We start from the raw sequence: 19104 nt of genomic DNA on the forward strand, positions 1-19104 counted from the left end.
CTTCCCGAACAATTTGGATTTGTGCTACATCATGTCACTTTCAAGAACTGCTCCTGCTTGTACATTATGTACCTGCTTCAGACTGAATCGATTTTTTCCTCTGCCTGGAATCTCATTACTGTTTCTTTGATGACACAGTGCTATTCATTTGACTGGTTTGACCAAAGAATCTGAACTCATTGAGTTGTTAACTTCATGGAATGATTTTATTTTTTCAGTAATTGCTACTGAGTGTGTTCTTCCCAGTGGGTAATGGGGATACAGCCATAACCTGATTCCATCTGTCTAATCCACTTTAAAAAAATCAATCTCATTTTAATTCAAAATAACTTCCCTCTCTTTTGCTTGGGTTAAACTTGTATCAGAGAAAGAGATAGCCGTAGATAGGTGGTGGCAGGAGAATGCACGGTATGCATTTTTGTTCTCCTTTTCTTTCTTCTAGATCCTTCCCCCAAACCATGGTGGTCTTACACTAACACATGGCCCAAATCTATGGGGAGCAGCCTGGAAGGGAGGTTCCAGTAAACAGCTGGCTGCAGTCAGCTGCTTCGGAGATGCTATTGGACGAAGGGGAGATGCCTGAAAGTCATTTGAATCAGCCTAAGACCACAGCCGCTATCGCGGGTGGTCTTCATGTAGATGGTCCATGTAGATTTTAGAGTAAGGTTCAGCTCTTCCTTGACCCCTTTCCCCTGCAGAAAAGTTGCCTTATCTCCCTGTAGTTCCCCCTGTGATGCATACCTCCAATGCACGCTCCAAGTTAAGCATCTCATTACTTGGCTAAAGTGGTTTGACATGTTCCCTTTTCCCTCTCCATGGCCCATCACAGACAAAGGGACCTGGTGTCTTCCATGTCCTGCAATGGCTTCCTGCCTGGAGGAGGATGCTTCCATCTTTCTCTTCCCTGGAACACATACTACATCCTTTCTCAGCCTGCTACCTCCGGCTATTTCCTGAGGGTTTCCACCTTCTAAAATTTCCAGGTTAAGAAATGAACTCTTTTTTTTAAAAAAGAAAGATTTTATTTATTTATTTATTTATCTTTCAGGAGGAAAGAGAGAAAGAAAGAGCGAGCAGGCGGAGGGGCAGAGGGAGAAGGGGAGAATCTCAAGCAGACTCTGCGTTGAGCACAGAGCCCAACATGGGGCTTGATCCCATGACCCTGAGATCATGACCTGAGCTGAAATCAAGAATTGGATTCTTAACTGACTGAGTCACCCAGGCGCCCCAAGCAATGAACTCTATATACAAGTGTTCCTCTCAACATCATGGGCTAAGTGTTAATGCCTCCCTGGTCCCCCAAAGAAGAGGAGGCACCCAACACTGTCTTCTAGTCTACTAGAGAGCCTTCACTACACCTACTTTAATCTAGAATAATCTCCTCTTCATGTCTTTTGTTGGGAAAAGGCTTCAGATCAGTTGAGCATCTTTGAAACAGGGAAGTGGAGTGGGAGACTTTAGTCATGAACCTGGCTTTCCTTGCGTGTGGCCTTCCAGAATTTAGTAATTTTTTTTCTCAGTTGTGGTATCTTTACCACAGTCTTCCACTGTTTGTGACCTCTGGGGATGGGAATATTTATCTTTGGTTTATGTCATCATGATGTTACATCTAACTTTATTCTAACTCATTTGCATTCCCCAAGATCATAAGGAAAGCATTCTTGGTTACTCAAGAAAACAAATTCAGGAAATCATTGGATTTTCTAATAACACGATGGGGGAAAAGGCAAACATTTAATTTTATTTGTAAGTGCAGTTTCTGCCAATAGTTAGTGCTCACAAAACCTTTTAAGCTACAGTAACTTTTGGTAAACTCAATGAATATTTATAAAATACCCAGTGATAAGAAAATCACAGAAAAATTTCATTACACTGTTGAAAATGTTTGGAATCCAAAATCCACAATTTTCTGCAATGTTTTTTAATATTTGTTCTGCTTAAAAAAAGATTTTCTTTTTCTTTCTACTTCTACATAGTCCTGGTTTAATTAATACAATCTGTTCCATGAACTTTTAGGACGGCCATTTTCTGGATTTAGATTTTTATTCATACATATTTATATTAATATTTTAATATTTTACATAAAACATTGATTTGTTTTATGAAACAAAATTATAGATCCTATTCATGGTGAGACATTTCCAGTTTGGGGGTAAAACTGAAAAATCTAATCTGTAGAAGGTCATTTTATGCCTTTTTTTTTTCCTTTTTAGCTATAATAAATAATTAACAACCTATTAATTACAAAAATTCTTAATTATGCTTAGAGCAACCAGAGCATTTTCACAAATTTAAATTCCTATTTGTTACAGCATGTTGAAGTCATTAAGACAAGCCTCTGGTTTTCCAGTTTGGTAACAAATGGCTTTTTTTTTTTTCTGATGCATAATTAATAGAAACTAATGATGACTGGGTAGCTCTTCCAGAGTTTTTAAAGGCGAATCTATATTGGCCTACAGTTAACATGCAAATTCATCCAACAAGCAACACAAAATGTATTGTAGTAGTCATTCATTTTTATCAACATTCAAGAAGATCTAGTCAGCAGCACAACTCCCCTATGTCGAAACACATTATAACAGGGTCACAACTGAAGTCAGAACACACACCTGGTAAAAATACCCCTTTCCTAATTCATCCTCTAGAGTCGGTCCTGACTTCCAGCACGATACAGGAACAATAGCAATTAATACTGTGGTACGAAGGTAAATACAGACAAGAGTTTGGTGTGCTAGCATACAGAGTTTTCGAAACAGTGACAAACAAAACCAAACATCTTGCCCTGTTCTCTCTCCTTTCCCATGGTGAGACTGGAATTCTCACAGTCTTCCTTCAACATTCAATTTGGGGAACTGAGTCCAATGATCCTAGAGCTGAAAATTGTTCCCTTGGCGGGAAATGTGGCCACACGGGGACATGGCACCCACTGGAGAGAGGGCACGACGGGAAACACCCTGCTGTGCAAACACTGGTCTGCGATTAATAGCCTTGAAGGAAAAATTGATTTTTCCAAAGATTTAGCTTTATCCCAAGGAGTGGCTTGGTGGCCTACCGGGGCCCGAATTTTGTTATTTTTGGTTGGATAAATGAAATGTGCACCTCCATCACCATCACTCTTAACTCTTCCTCCATCACATAAGACACTTGTTAAGATAAGAAAGATATTCTACTAAAGCTGACGGTGATTGAGAGTCATTCAGTATTCAAAGTTCCTAAAGAATCGTTGGTTCTCTGAAAGGGATAAAAAAGTAGGAAAGGCTTTGTTCAAACTCTTGCTAATAAACAAGTATTACTTCAACTGATACTATGGCTACGTGACATCAAAGTACTATAAATTATCAAAACTATCGTACAGAAAAATTACAAATTCATTGCAAAATACATTACACTGCTACCATTAAGAAAAAAGTGCTTTTGTTTTCCTTTCTTTTTTTTTCTTTTTTTTTTTTTTGCCAGAAAAGTATTCTTTCAATATAGAAAATCCTATGCGTTACCCTGCATGTGGCTAGGATATGCCGTAACGGAGTTTGTACTGAGTCCTTCTGATTTGCTGGATGAAGGGCTGAAAAATATAATAATGACTTATTAAAGCCGTGTTCCAAATGACCACACCAGCTGTCAGTGGAGAGATGCCTGTTTTAAGACACAAGAAGATGCCCTGGTCTGTTGAACCCTGCCTGTCATCACATTGTCCCACCGATCAGCTGGTTCAAGTACACAGGCCTTTTTCATGTTCCTCATGTTCTCCTGAATTATTCTCATGTCCTCATCTAGCTCTTCCACCTATTTGAATCCTCTGCTCAGTGATGTCTGTATTGTCTCATAAGGGGAACGATGCAAGATGGTGGACCTGCCAGTTTCAGGAATGGATGTCCAAGGAGTTCCTGGGCTGTGGCTCTTTGGGAGGGTTCCCTCACCAGCATCAGGTCTAGGAATCCCCGGAGCACTGAAGAAACCTGTGAGAACACAAGATCCCATCCTGAGGACTAACACAGAAACCCAACCCAGTTCCCCTAAAGTGGTTTCCCAGCCACTTCCCAGTTAAGTCATTCTATCAAATGACATCAAATTCTAGAAAGTCAGCTTGAGAAGAGAGAAGTTACGGAAGCATAAGTAGGTACTGCCTTTATTAACATATGCTGTTTTCTTTACCTTCTTCAGTACATGTGTTGCTGAAGCGAGTGCTGCTTTGTCTTCTTCAGGTTTGAAATAATAAAGCATGAATTGCCTTTAGGCAATGAAACGTGACAATCAATTTGCTAAATTAAATAATAATAGGAATAATAATATTATGGAGTGCTTACTATTTATAGGCACGGGTCACACCTATCTGATGAAGTGTGGTACAAACATGGAATAGTTTTATTTTTCTAACAATCACAACCATCTAGGCTTTGTGGACTTCCCCTTCTTGAAAACAAACAGGGTTCTGGAAGGATATCTGACAGAGATAGTATGTTTTCCTGTAATTTCTTGTAACTTACTTTTTGAAGTGTATCTTACATACATTCAAATGTATAAGTGTTAAGTGTATGTCTTACAGTAGTGTGTGGATATATCTACCTATTTACTCTCCAGCCTCATCACAATACAGAACATTTCTACAACTCCAGGGGGCTACCTTGGGCCCCCTTCCTGTTAATACTCATCTCCCTGCAAAGGGTCACCACTCTTCTGACTTCTAGTATTAATTTTGCCTCTTTTGTCCTTTAAAGAAATGGAGTTATATAATACTGTCAGCTCTTCTCTGTCTGGTTTCTTTCACTCAACATTGTGTCTGTGGGATTCATCCCTGAGGTGTCCCATAAAAGCTTTATTTAACCTTGTCATTGTTGTATAGTATTCACTGTTAAATTATACCACATATTATTTATCCATTTGGAAAACAACTTTGGGCGGTGTCTAGTTTCTGACCGTTAGGATTAAGGCTGCTCTTGTGTGTGACTCGGAAGAACATCACGCCATTTCCATTGCATGTGGGACCATTTTGATACCATGCTATTTTAGCCACTTTTGATTACTTAAACTTAGTCCAATGCAGTAACCTTTTAAACTCCTGTTCATTTCAAGCAGTCTCCTCTTTTTCTACAAGTTCACATAACTATAGGGGTAATTCTACTAGGGCTCTTCTCTAAGTTTTGGGGGTGAGGGGAGAGGGTAATTCTCCCCTAAAAGGCAGCCTCAATTCCTCCATGAGGCAGAGGGGAGGGGTGGGGAGGCATGTGTGGGGTCAATGTTTATATGATCCTGTGGAAATGGCCACTCCCTCCCAACAGGCCCTTTCCCTCCACCCCCACTGGCAGTTCCCAGACTGGTGGTTCTTTGACTCAACATCATTATTTTTCTGAGCTTGATCCTACTTGGCAATCCTTAGAAAACAGGGAAGATGGTACTTGGTCTCTTAGCCATGCCCTTCATTGCCCTATACGATCTGGCCCCTGCTCCCCTCCCTGACATGTCTTACCCTTTCCCCTGGCTCACTTTACTCAGCCACAGAAGCCTTCCATCTTGGCACAGGGCCTTTGCGCCTGTTGTTCCCTCTGCCTCAGAAACTCTTCTCCTGGATCTTTGCATATCTTGCTCCTTCCTTCTATTCATATTCACAATTCAGATGATCTGTCCCCAGAAAGGGCTTCTTTCAACCTTCAACCTAAACAAGCTCCCACTCCCTCCTCCTGCAGACTCCACTGCATTACAGTGTTTGCTTCATAGCACATACCACTCTTCTGAAATTATTTTATCTGCTTGTTTCTAGTTTACCATCTGCCTTCCCAACTAAAACACAAGCTCCATGAGAGTCAGGAAATCTCAGGTCTTGTGCTGCAATATCCCCGGTAATTAGAACAGTCCCCAGTATGTCACAGGTCCTCAGCGAGGGAGTTCTCATGGAGTGCCTCATTTACACTTCTAGCCAACCTTACAACAGAGGAGCCAACTGTATCCCATTTTACAGACAAACTCCAGAGATGGAAAGGCTGAATCCTTTGCCCACTGAGTGAAAAGGAAGAGTAGAGATTTGAATCCAAGTGATTCTAATTCCAAGCTCCATGCCCCAAAAGCCACGATCTACTCCTGGATATGCTATGTCAGTCTTTAAAGCTACAGAGAGACCGAAAAAAAAAATCTAAGAATGATTTTAAACTTCAGCAACAGATGCCGCTTCTCACCTTGTGTAGGTCTTTCACTCTTGGAGGTAAACTGTCCCGAATCCTCCGCATGGCCTGGAGGGGAGGCTCGTTGAAGTAGGGGGGTTCGCCATCGATCATTTCTATCACCATGATCCCAAGGGACCAGATGTCCACCTGTTAGGCACAATCCAATGGTTATCTCAGGCAAGGAGAATATTCTGAAATGTTGGATGTATCCAGGAGACCCAACAGATTCATACCCATTTATAATTTAGGTGGTATTTGTAAACTTTCAAAACTTACAGCACAGATTTACAGACTGAAGTGCCAAGTTACCAAGTTGTTGTTAATGGTCTTAATTTGCTTTTTTTTAAAATTGTTATTTTTATTTTATTTAAATTCAATTTAATTAACATAGAGTGTATTCATTTGCTTTTTAAAGACAACTTCAGTGAAGAGTCTGCCATTTAGGTACACAGGAATATCTTAACATTCTGGAGTTCAGAACTATTTTTTTTTTTTATTTTTACTGCTAACTTTGGTGGTTACCTATCAGGGCAGATGACAAAAACACCCAAATTTTATGTTATGAACATAGAGAAGACAGTTGCATTTAAATCATAAAAAAAAGGCATCTGACATATTCATAACAAACAGTAAAAAGCTACATTGCACATCATGATATATGCTGATCCTTTTACTAATTTGATTTTTAAAAATAGCTCTTCCTTCCCCACATTGGGGTTCTTTCCTTTGGATTTTATCATTTTGAAGCAGCATGCACAAAACCCTGCTTTATATAACCATTTTCAGGGAACAGAGAAAAGAAAAGGAAGAGACGACAAGCAATTCTTTCTGAGTGCAGAATGGGAAGTCAGGACAATGAGAAACCATAGCTGAGCTATCAATTCCCAGTTACAGCCGCTTCCCCATCCCAGCCTCATTACACCTCTTATCAGTGAGCTGCATTCCTGTTGTAACACTTGCTGTGATCTTCCCTGAGAATTTATGCTCTTGGGACCACAGTGAGACAGACAAGTCGAGTACTCATTCAAGGACAAGCGAACAAGGGAAAGAGAGCAGAGTCCGCCTTCACTTATGCCGATATCCTTAGTTCACTGGTCCATGCCACCTCTCCATGCTTCTCCTCTCTTAGAATCGCCTTCTGCACCATAATGTGTGGAAACGCTGTGTGCCCGGCCGGAACAAGCTCCTTACTGCTGTGTGTGTGTAGACTTGCGTGCCTCAGGGCTTCGCTCACAGTACTCCCTCTCTAGAAGGCTTTTCCTCCACTCCTTCTGGCCGCTCATTTTCACATACCCAAACATTATCCCTTAACAGATTACGAGCAATTGTTTCTTTTCCAAGGGAAACAGAAATTGTGCCCTATTTTAAAATGCGCTATAATATTCATATATAATTTTTTCTAGGGGAAAACATTACTGCTCAGCCAAATATTACCTCTATTTTGCAGAGCTTTCTCTGACCCACTATCCTTCGAGTCATGACATCTGCTCATCTGTGCATTTCTGGCCATGTTTCAAGTTGCATTGCCTTGTTTGGAGTATGCCTGCCACTGAGGGTGGGGTCAGAGTTTGCGTGATTCTCCCCCACCCACAGTGTCTGTTTAGGACCTCAATAAATGCATCTGGATCAATGTTGTGTCAATTTCCTCAATGGTGGCCAGTCCCCTTCCTGCCACAACCTACTCTGTGACAAGTCTAGTGAATGGGGGGCAAATATGGAGTCAAGCTTCATCAACCTTATCTGTGGTCATTTTCTCTCTCAGAACCACTGCATCCCTGAGCCTGTTCAGCCACCCTCAAACAATGACTGTCACCCCCTTACCTCTGTCCCATAAGGTAGCCTAGAAATCACCTCGGGTGCCATCCAGTAGGGAGTGCCAACCAGTGATTTCCTCTTAGGCACCTCTTTAGAAACCTGAGCACAGAAACCAAAGTCCGATAACTTTATCTGAAAAGGAAAGAAATACAACAAAGTTAACAATCTAAAAATACCAGCTTCCAGATGGAGAAGTAGAGTTTCATTTTTTTAAATAATTTTTTATTATATTATGTTAGTCACCATACAGTATATCCCTAGTTTTTGATGTAAAGTTCCACGATTCATTACTTGCATATAACACCCAGTGCACCATGCAATACGTGCCCTCCTTAATACCCATCACCGGCCTATCCCGTTCCCCCATCCCCCTCCCCTCTGAAGCCCTCAGTTTGTTTCCCAGAGTCCACAGTCTCTCATGCTTCATTCCCCCTTCTGTTTATCCCCCCTTTCTTCTTCCCTTTCTTCTCCTACCGATCTTCCTACTTCTTATGTTCCATAAATGAGTGAAGCCATATGATAATTGTCTTTCTCTGCTTGACTTATTTCGCTTAGCACTATCCCCTCCAGTCCCGTCCATGTTGCAGCAAATGTTAAGAAATCGTTCTTTTTGATGGCTGAGTAATATTCCATTGTATATATGGACCACATCTTCTTAATCCAGTCATCTGTTGAAGGGCATCTTGGCTCCTTCCACGATTTAGCTATTGTGGAAGTAGAGTTTCAAATTCAAAACAGAACAGTCTCATGAACAGGCCTTGGAAATATTGGTGGTTGTCAGACATTTTTATGGGAAAGGCAGGATCCATTTTAATGGCGAAACCTCCCATGGCTCCACCAGGGTTCACTTGCAAATGTGAAACCAAAAAAAATTTACAACCTACCTTCCAAATAACAGATTTGTTAAAATTCAAACCCACACCTTTAATTTAATATACAGATGATGTTGTAGTGTAAGTAAATTGTTGTTTTTTTAAGCAGGCTCCATGCCCAGCATGGAGCCCAACACAGGGCTTGTGCTCATGACCCTGAGATGTAAGACCTGAGTTGAGATCAAGAGTCAGATGCTTAACCGACTGAGGCACCAGGTGCCCCAGTAAATTGCTATTCTTAATGTGAGTTTTGGACATACTGCTGCTGTCTAGGTTGTTTTGCACTGAACACATTCAGATTTCCAAGTACCATGAGAGGATTAACACGATCAACCCCATTTCTGTATTTGAATTAAGGCAAGACCCTATGATACAGAACGCTGAGATATCACTTTGAAGTGTTGGCCCTTCTTTTGTTTTCCTCCTCTGCTCACGACAAACTGAATTTGCCAATGTAAACATCAGTGTAGGCAGAAATATGGGTGTAGAAATGAGGTGTTAGCACTTGGTCACTAGGGGTTTAAGGTGGCCATCCCATGACTGAATGTATATGTATGTTATTTACCTTAGATGTCATCAAAAAGAAGAAAAAAAAAAAACCCTGAAAACCCTTGCACAGTACTTTTAAGATTATTCTTAAGAACCTACGGCATCATTAGGCACCCTGCAGGTTTATATACTCCGGAAGACCAGAATTTGGTTTATTTCTGGGAGCCGTGATTCCTGTTCATGATGGCTTGTCTGAATTTCAGATGGCCTCACTGAAGAGGACTGCTACTTAGGGTTGCTGGTGATGATAGAATACATTCAAAGAAAAATGGTTCGGAGTGGGCATTTGAAGGTAAAATTTCCATAGATTAAAGGTATAGTCTCTATGGCACAAGTTCTTCCTTAATTCTCTTCAGAACTCCCTGAGCTTTTTCAACCTTTTTCTCTGGCTCTTTCTCTGCTGCCCATACCTTAAAGACTGGGCTTCTGAAGGTTTGGGTCTTAACCCTCATCTCTTTTTTTTTTTTTTTTTTAAAGATTTTATTTATTTATTTGACAGAGAGAGAGAGCCAGCGAGAGAGGGAACACAAGCAGGGGGAGTGGGAGAGGAAGAAGCAGGCTCCCAGTGGAAGAGCCTGACGTGGGGCTCGATCCCAAGACTCCAGGATCACGCCCTGAGCCGAAGGCAGACACTTAACGACTGAGCCACGCAGGTGCCCCTTAACCCTCATCTCTTGTCTTTATATACTCTTGCTGGATACTCTTTCTCCTCCCATGCTTAATGCAGACCTCTCTCCTCCCTTCTCAACCTATATTTCCATTGAATCTGTGTTTCTACATGGAGTTAATTTTTATGAAAGGTATAAAGTCTGTGTCTAGATTAATTTTTTGCGTGTGGACATCCAGTTGTTCCAGCACCATTTGTTGAAAAGACCATCTTTGCTCCATTGTATTGCCTCTGCTCCCTTGTCAAAGATCAGTTGACTTTATTTATGTGGGTCTGTTTCTGGGCTATCTGGTACCACTGGCTCATCTGTCTTTCCTTTGGCCAATATCACACTGTCTCAATGACTATAGCTTTCTAGTAAGTCCTGAAGTCAGGCAGTGGTATTCTTGCGTGACTTTTTTCTTCTTTACTACGTGTTGGCTGTTGTGTTGGTCTTTTGCCTCTCCACATATACTTTAGAATCAGTTTGTCAATATCCAAAAAACAATTTGCTTGGATGTTGACTGGCATTGCACTGAATCTATAGATTGAGTTGGGAAGAAATGATATTTTGGGAATATTGAGTTTTCCTATCCACAAACATTGAGTATTTCTGCATTTATTTAGTCCTTTGATTTCATCCATCACTGTTTTGTAGTTTCCCTCATATAAATCTAGTATATGTTTTGTTAGGTTTACACCCAAATATTTTAGGGTGTTAGTGTAAGTGGCACTGTGTTTTTTATTTCAAATTCATTTTCATTGCTAGCATATAGCAAAATGATGGACTTCTGTCTAAAATCATATATCCTTCAACCTTGTTATAATCATCATTAGTTTTAGTTTTTGTCAATTCTTTTGAATTTTCTACCTGGATGATCATGTCATCTGTGAACAAAGACAGTTTTGGGGCGCCTGGGTGGTGCAGTCGTTAAGCGTCTGCCTTCAGCTCAGGGCGTGATCCCGGCGTTCTGGGATAGAGCCCCACATCAGGTTCCTCCGCTATGAGCCTGCTTCTTCCTCTCCCACTCCCCCTGCTTGTGTTCCCTCTCTCGCTGGCTGTCTCTGTCAAATTAATAAATAAAATCTTTTTTAAAAAAGACAGTTTTATTTCTTCCTTCCCAATATGTATAACTTTTATTATTCCTTTTCTTGAACTATTGCATATGTTAGTACTTCTGGTATGATGTTGAAAAGGAGAGGTGAAGGGGAACATCTTTGCCTACTTCCTAGTCTTAGGGGGAAAGTATATTCAACTCTTGATTCAAAAATATGAAATTCATATTTCAAGGCCCTGTTCACTTCTCACTTCCTCCAGAAATTTTCTCAGGGGCCCATATTGATCTCCCCTCTCCAAATGTGAGAGAATTTAGCGCTCATTCAATCTTGAACTATTTTCTGGTGCTGATTTTGTCCCTCCAGCTAGACATGACAGTCTTCAGAGGCAATAGTTCTGCCTCCTAATTGTGAAGACTGTGTTGCTTAAAAGCTGGGAAAACAATAGATATCCCCAAAACATGTTATTAGATTGATTTTATTTTATAATGACACATACATATATGATAGCGGGTCATGTGGTAGAGGACACGTTGGTACTCTTTCTGAAACCAATATTGAGTTACCCAAAACAGCTGCTTCTAGAATCAAAGTTGGAACACAGATGAAATGGGGATAATGTTTTGGAAATTATTTGTGTCTTTTTCTATTTCCTTGCTCATGATCTCCTCTCTGATCAGCCCAAGGTATGGTATGGTTTGCGGTGAGAAGAAATTGGATTGCTCCAAATGGAATGCTAGAGAAAGCTAGTTTAATGGAGAGATGCTTTTCTCAATTGCTTTGGCATATCAAGAATCAAACCAGATGGGTCAGATCATAGATTTCCCATGTGGTATAAAGAAGAGAGCCCTGTGGCCATGCTAGCTGGTCCATAATCCTTGTTGCCCTACTGTCAAAGGAATCTACAATTCAGAGAAGTGAAAATCCTATAGTCCATCTCTTCTAGCCTGGGATTCTTTGCAGGAGAAGACAAAGAGCAGTCATTTGATTATGGCCGTTCCCAACTCTTTATTATACATCATTTCCACCACTCCGAGCAGATGGCAGTGGCTTTCAGAAACACTGAGTAGCATACAATCCCAAACAAACAAGGGAGAGGAACAGCCACATGCATCTGTGTTCAGAGGTAATGTTCAAAATATTTAATAACCAGAATCATCTAGACCAATTGGAGTCTAGACATGAAGTTGAGCTGTGTCTTGGAGTTATCCTGGGGGCTTTACCATCTTTAATGAGGCAAATGCATGCTGGTAAAGGGTTGTTGTAAGGGGGGATACGTCAATGACTCGAAACAGTGGCTATTAACCAACAAGCATGAAAATATTGCAATGTTTTATTAATGGGTAAAGACATAGTAGTGAACGCTGGCTGAGTATCCGCCTTGGCTATGCCCAGTGTGGCCTCCTGGAGAGATGGCACAACAGAGTGGGTGGCAGTGAACTTGAGGCAATGCTATTGGCTTCCATGGTCTTTGTTGTGCAGTGGTCCAGAAACTCCTCCAAATCTCAATGAAGCAATGGAAAAGTGCCTGGCACAAGCCTGTGGTTGACAGAGGAGCCTCAGGATGGCTTTCAAAACTTGCAAAAAGAGGCTGGAGTTGTGAAATGCTGCAGAGGCATCCTTCTGAAAAGCCCAGAGCTGTGGGACCTGCTAATCATCAGTGGCCATCAGTCCTGGTAGCAGAAGAGGCCAGTTATGCCAAGGCAGGTACAAATCCTTCACCTTGAGTTCCCAGAAGCCACATTTGTCCCTTATTCTCCCAGACTCCTTGAGAAAAAGAGGGGTGGGAAATGAGAAGAGGAAGTGGATGGTGGCCAAATCTGAAAGACTGAGGTTCTAAAGGTATCAGTTAAGGCTTACAATAATGTGGTTGAACTTTAAAAGACAATGCTTATTGAAGTAGACTAAATTTAATAGTTTGAATTTAGAGTTGCTTTTTGTTTGTTTGTTTGGTTGTTTGTTTAATTTTAGTCAGTGGAGCTTTGTGAAGAAGTCTAGATCAGTTTTAAGAAACAGAGAAACTATACTTGTGTGTGCATGTGTCTGTGGTTATTTCCAAAGCGCTAGTGTGAGTAAATCTGTAACCCTACTATGCAGACAGTGGAGGAGGAACAATTTTGCCAAAACATTTTTTTTTTTTTGCCTGTAAATTTAAAAAACCTGAATCAATCAGGTGAATGTATTAGCATTTTGGTATTCGCAGTTTTTAATTTCAACACCTCTCGTGTGGCTTTCTTATTCCAGACATAAAAAAAGACCCCAAACCTGCCAGACTAATAAGTATCTCCCTGACAATATGTAAGCTGAGAAACTGAAACTCAACACAAGAAGCCAGGTCTGTTCCTCTGCTGTAGATGTGGAAGTGCTTCTACATGAATTTTTTATTCATCCAAGAACATAAAAGAGACAATTCTCTAGAAGAACATAATTGCGCACAATGCTCGTCCAAACAAATCTGCAAGTAGATAATGAGAACTCAAGTAATGAGTACAATAAAGCACTGTAGGCAGATCTTCAAAGCAAATCACACAGACTCTAAGCTGAGCCTTATTTCACACAGAACTGTACAACATGGCGGATTAGGAAACCCTTTGCCTCACTAATGCAGCTAGGCTAAGGGAACTGCAGCTAGCACACTGCCAACCCCTTCAAAGGAGGTGATGCAGCTTGGTCCCCAGGGGCCAGATGAGAATCTGGAGCTTAGAGCTCAAAGCTGCTCCTTAAGGCTGAGGTCCTATTCATCTCAGTGGGTCCTGGCTAGGAATCAGGTGCCACACAAAAACATGGGTGGAGGAGGAGAAGTGGGGGAGCGTCTACCCACAAGATCGCTGTAGGTTTAAGAGAGAAGGTAAAACCCTCATTTTGTAAATTGCATTCACTCTAAGGAAATCATGCATCTGCTCCAGGTTTTTGCTAAGGCAAAAAGATGGATGCTTTTGTGCCTGGTTCCTGGGTGTTTCCTATAAGGCAGTGATACTCAAAGTGTGTAGCATCGGCATCCCCTGGGAACTTGGGAGACATGCAAGCTTTTGAGTAACACCCAGTCTGGCTGGAATCAGACTGTTTGGGGAGCAGACCCAGGAATTTGTCTTTGGCCAAGGTCTCCATTGGTTTTCATGCTTGCTACAGTTCGAGAACTTGTTTTAAGAAGAACAATGATCCAGGGACAAAGATGGAGAGAGGTAATAGAAGGGGCCAGACTGATGAATGTGTCTCCAGCTTCACGCCCGCTTCTTCAACTGGTAAACTGAAGAGGAGAGAGAGGGCATCAGAGCAACTAAGCCGGACTGGCATGGTGGCCTCAGCCAGCTCCTCTGCCATTTGACAGAGTGGGACAGGGTGGGAACTTGCCCAAGACTATACAACAGTAGGAGGACGGGAGAGAGGAGGACTCAGACCCGGTCTCCTGACTTGTCAGGCTGTGCTTCCTGCAGAGGAAAAGCCACCTCTGTGGAGTAGCTGGGAAGGGAGGAGCTGTAGAGTCTGGGAGTATCTCAGATGCTGTGGTAAAGGAACGAGTTTAAGCGAGCTGTGTAACATGTTCATGTCTCTTTTCATTTATGAAGAGCTTCTGGGAGATAATCTTCAGGTCTTCTTCTAACTGCAAAATTCTAGTTATTTGAGAGACAAAAACACTCAAATGCCTAAAGGTGCTGAAAAAAATAATCAACAAATTTAACGGGCCAGGTGGAGACAATGAAAAACTAGGGGTACATGCCCTTGGTGAAGAGACACTGACTCCTGGCTATCAGGGCCCAGTAAAGGGGGTGTGGAACAGTCACAAGGCCCTACTTGCCATCTGTGGCCCCATATCTATCCTTTACCCTCACTTGCAATCCTGTGAAAGAGAGGGTGCACACTCGCTACACTGTGCCTGGGCACTATGTTGGCTTGGCCCCCTCCCCCTCTGAGCACATCGCAAGACAAGGAGTCAGTGCAACTCATTTTTTGGGGAGACACAGGAAACACTGTAGTGAAGTGGGCAGGGAAGGCAGCCAGTCAAGGGTTAGTCAGTGATGTGGGAACCGGAGCTTGCTCCTGACAAGGACGTCCAGGACACTGGGGAGAGCATGTGCCAGAGAGTTCCTCTATCCGGGGGCAAGAGAGCTGGGGTGTTTATAGGCCAACTCCCACCACGGGGTCCTGGGCTGCCCCGAGGGAGCGTGAATGTTAATTCCCTGGAATTCCTAGCCAGCTCTGGACTTGGAAGACCAGAATGCAGTGGCTGAAGAAAGTTCCCAGGAAAGGAGATGCCAGGGGTGGCAGCGGGAGGGGGAGCTAGTGAGCACTGAAGACAGAGTCTGGTGTATTCGGGGCTGCCGCACCAACCGCACCCACTGCGGCATCAGTAACCCTCACCACACCCGCTCTGTGACTGCCATGTGTGAATGCAGGCACCGTGTTGTCAGACACTTTTTTTTTTAAGGAAGACAGGAATCTGAAATTTTCTGTGACATCTCCTGATTCTTAAATGGTGGCAATCAATTTTTAGTCAAAAAAAAAAAGGGACCATGAAAATCACTATGTATGTCCCTTTTCAATATAGGCACTGGGCTTAATAGGTCAGGGGTTGAATTCCATTCTAGCCAAGGAATTTGATAAAAGCTAAACCACTCGCTGTCTCGTAGCTCCTAAGTACCATCTCTCAAATGCAAGCTTCAGGCCAAGGAAAATCGTAGATACATTTGTTCAGCCTTTAATTGCAAGGGTGGGGGGATCACCCTCTTGGAGCAACTACCTTGTACCCGGTTAACTTCTGAAGGTTTTACACAAATCACTTCATGTAATTCTTGAAAGCACTCTATGACACGCTATTTATTTTCCCTTTCAAACTCCAAATACCAATCCCCCTGCTTAACATGAATTAATGACTCATTAGATATTATTTCTGTCATAGACAAATAGTGAACGACTTACTCTGATGCAAACAATTTCCCTTCTAGCCTCTGAAGAGGCCACAAAGGATTTATCTTTTTTTTTTTTTAAGTAGGCTCCATGCCCAGCATGGAGCCCGATGTGGGACTCGAACTCATGACCCTGAGATTGAGACCTGAGCCAAGATCCAAGATCCAAGATCGAGAGTTAGATGCTTAACCAGCTGAGCTACCCAGGCACCCCAAGGATTTATTCTTTTAAACAAACCTGAGCAATTCACTGTCTCTTTTAGTTTTTTTATTTTGAAGTAATTATAGATTCATAGAAGTTGCAAGAAATGTGTAGCCAGTCTTCCCCAACGTCGGCATCTTATGCAGGTATAGTACGACATCAACACCAAGAAGCTGATGTTGGTATAGTCCATAGGTCTTATTCAGATGTAATCATTTGTATGTGAACTCACTTATGTATGCAGTGTGTGTGTGTGTGTGTGTGTGTGTGTGTGTGTATAGCTTGCAATTGTATCACACTGTAGCCTTGAGTAGCCACCACCACAATCAAGTCTCTTGTCTCTTAGGGCTCTTGGGTGGCTCAGTGGGTTAAGCGTCCAACTCTTGATTTCAGCCCAGGTCATGATCTCAGGGTTGTGAGGCTGAGCCCTGCATCTGGCTTTGTGCTCAGTGGGGAGTCTGCTTGAGATTCTCTCTCTTTCCCGCCTTTCCCCCTGTTTGTGCACGCTCTCGCTCTAAAATAAATACACCTTTAAAAACATGGTATCCAACTGTCCCATCACCCTAAAGTTCCTCATGCTACCCCTTTACAATCACCCTACAGTCCCTCACACCTGCAACCACTAACCTTCTGTGCATTTCTATAATTATTTCACAAACGTTATATAAATGGAATCATGCAGCATGAATCTTTTTGAGATTGCCTTTTTTTCCACTCGGCACAATTTCCTCGAGGTTCATCTAATTTTTACATGTATCACTGGTTCGTTCCTCTTTTTTTTTTTTTTTTTTTTTTTTTTTGGNGTGGTATTCTATGGTACAAACACATCACAGTTTGTTTAACCACTCATCCTTTGAAGGACACTCGGGTAGTTTCTACGTCTGGGCTATTATAAATGAAACTGCTACGAACATTTGTGTACAAGTTTATATGTGAAAATAAGTGTCCGTTTTTTCTGGAATATATGCCTAAGAATGCAATCGGTGGTCACATGCAATTTTTAGTTTTGAAAGGACTTGTTTCTCAGAGTGGCTGTACTATTTCACATTCCCACCAGCAGCGTATGAAAAAGTGGTGTTATCCCTACTTTTCACTTCAGCCATTCTGATAGACATAAAGTGATATCTGCTAGTTTCAGTTTGTATTTCTCTAAGGGTTAACGATGCATCTCCCAACAAGAAAACTCAGTACAGCTTGTGTGACAGACAATATTTTCCAGAAATAGCCAACAATAATATTCCTCAGCCCATGAGCTCCTTTGATGACATGAGTCAATCCTCTTCCCACTGAGGAGGGTTTTACATTCCCTTCTCTTGACTGGAAGGGCTTTAAGTAAGGTGGACGTGGCATTATGGGGCTTTGAGGTTAGGTCATAAAAATGCCATGAGCTTCCACCTTGTTTTCTTGGGACCCTTTCTCTTGGAATCCAGCCTCCATGCTGAGAGGAAGGCCACACGGAGAGATCACATCATAGGTGTTCTGGTTAACGGCTCAGCTGAGTGCCCAGCCACCAGCCAGCACGTGTACGTGAGGAAGACTTCTAGATGCATCGTCTAACCACAAGTCAGAGCAGTCCTGGCTAGCTGAGCCCAGCCAACCTTCAGAGCCATGTAAGAATCCTAAAATGACTTTTGATTTAAGACCCTAAGTGTTGGAGTGATTTGTTACAATGACAATTAATAAATGATGGTGTCTCCTCCACTGTAAAACTTCAGGCTCTAATAAACTGGTACAAAATAAATTGGTACAAAATTTTCTTGGAGTGGCAACACTATGTCTCTGCTCTCATTCTTAAAAAAAAAAAAAAAAAAATTTCCTCTCTCTATAGAAACCGGAAACTGAAGAAGCCCAATGGAGTCAATATGGTGTGCTATTCTGAAATGTGAAAGAGCATAGTCTGGTACACACGGCCAAGAGCCACAGGATCCACTCAACATGCTGCTCATTCCATCTTCCAGAACACTCTCATCCCTGACAGCCATAGGACCCACTCCCTCAGTCTCTGCTGTAGCACCACCACCTCGCAGGGGGCCTTCTCTGACCCTGCCCTCCATCACTTTCCACCATATCCGTACTCTGCTTACTTATAGAAAACTTAGCGCTTATCACCACTTGTCTGGAGCTGATTTTATTTGTGTATTTATCCCACCTCCATGCCCCAAATAAGTTTAATGAAAGTAGTGGTTTTGCTGCGTTCATCCTTAAGACCTAGAACTGTCCCTGGTACACAGTAGAAATTCAGCGAATATTTATGGAAGGAGTGAACAAACCAATAAGGCTAAAAGCACTCACCATGTGCCAGCCCCTGGGAGCTATTTGCTGGGTACATGGAAATTCAGGAAATGCGTGAAGCATAAGTTCTGCCCTCGAGAATGACCCTGAATGATTTAATAACCTTCTGTACACTGTGGGGAGGGGAGATCTTTAAGCTGATTCAACGACGAATTATCTTAGTCTCATATTCGATGTTGACATCTGACCTGTGTTTGCAGCAAGGAAGCCTTTGTCATCAATCTCCAGAAATCAGGGGGAAAAGCCTGCCTTAAAACTGTCCTGCTTTTTCTTTTTCTTTTTTTCTGCAAGCATCCATCCCCAGGGCTAATTTGTGGACGAGTTCAGTACTTTGCAAATTGTGTTCTGAATTCATGCAACCTTGATAAGTACTCTCCTGAGTCAGGCCAGGGGAAGGTCTCAGCCCTTTGCCCACAGCTCCGCACTCCCACTCAGCTCCATGTGTAACATGGCTCCACATCCTTCCCCTCCCCGTACCCACGTCCCTTTGCAATGTGACTCTGCATCTTCTCTCATCAAGAGGTGGAATCTATTTCCCCATCCCTTGCATCTAGGCTTGGCTGTGTGACTCACTTTGGCCGAAAGGGACATTAGCCAACAAGATATAAGCAGA

General features: G+C 42.2%; 1 protein-coding gene across 2 annotated transcripts in view; it reads right to left on the reverse strand.

Moving 5' to 3' along the window:
• Nucleotides 1-3253: 3253 nt before the first annotated feature.
• PAK5 (p21 (RAC1) activated kinase 5) overlaps nt 3254-19104 on the reverse strand; it is a 292039-nt gene continuing 276188 nt past the window's right edge. For both annotated transcript variants that reach the window (XM_034641340.1, XM_034641341.1), the window contains 3 exons: nt 7977-8102; nt 6168-6302; nt 3254-3956 (listed from right to left, as the gene is read on the reverse strand). In XM_034641340.1, coding sequence (XP_034497231.1) covers nt 3801-3956; nt 6168-6302; nt 7977-8102 — 417 coding nt within the window. In that variant the 3' untranslated portion in view covers nt 3254-3800. The remainder of the gene's footprint in view (nt 3957-6167; nt 6303-7976; nt 8103-19104) is intronic.

Source organism: Ailuropoda melanoleuca, chromosome 13 (assembly GCF_002007445.2).
Source record: "Ailuropoda melanoleuca isolate Jingjing chromosome 13, ASM200744v2, whole genome shotgun sequence".
NCBI classification, from domain to species: Eukaryota; Metazoa; Chordata; class Mammalia; order Carnivora; family Ursidae; genus Ailuropoda; species Ailuropoda melanoleuca.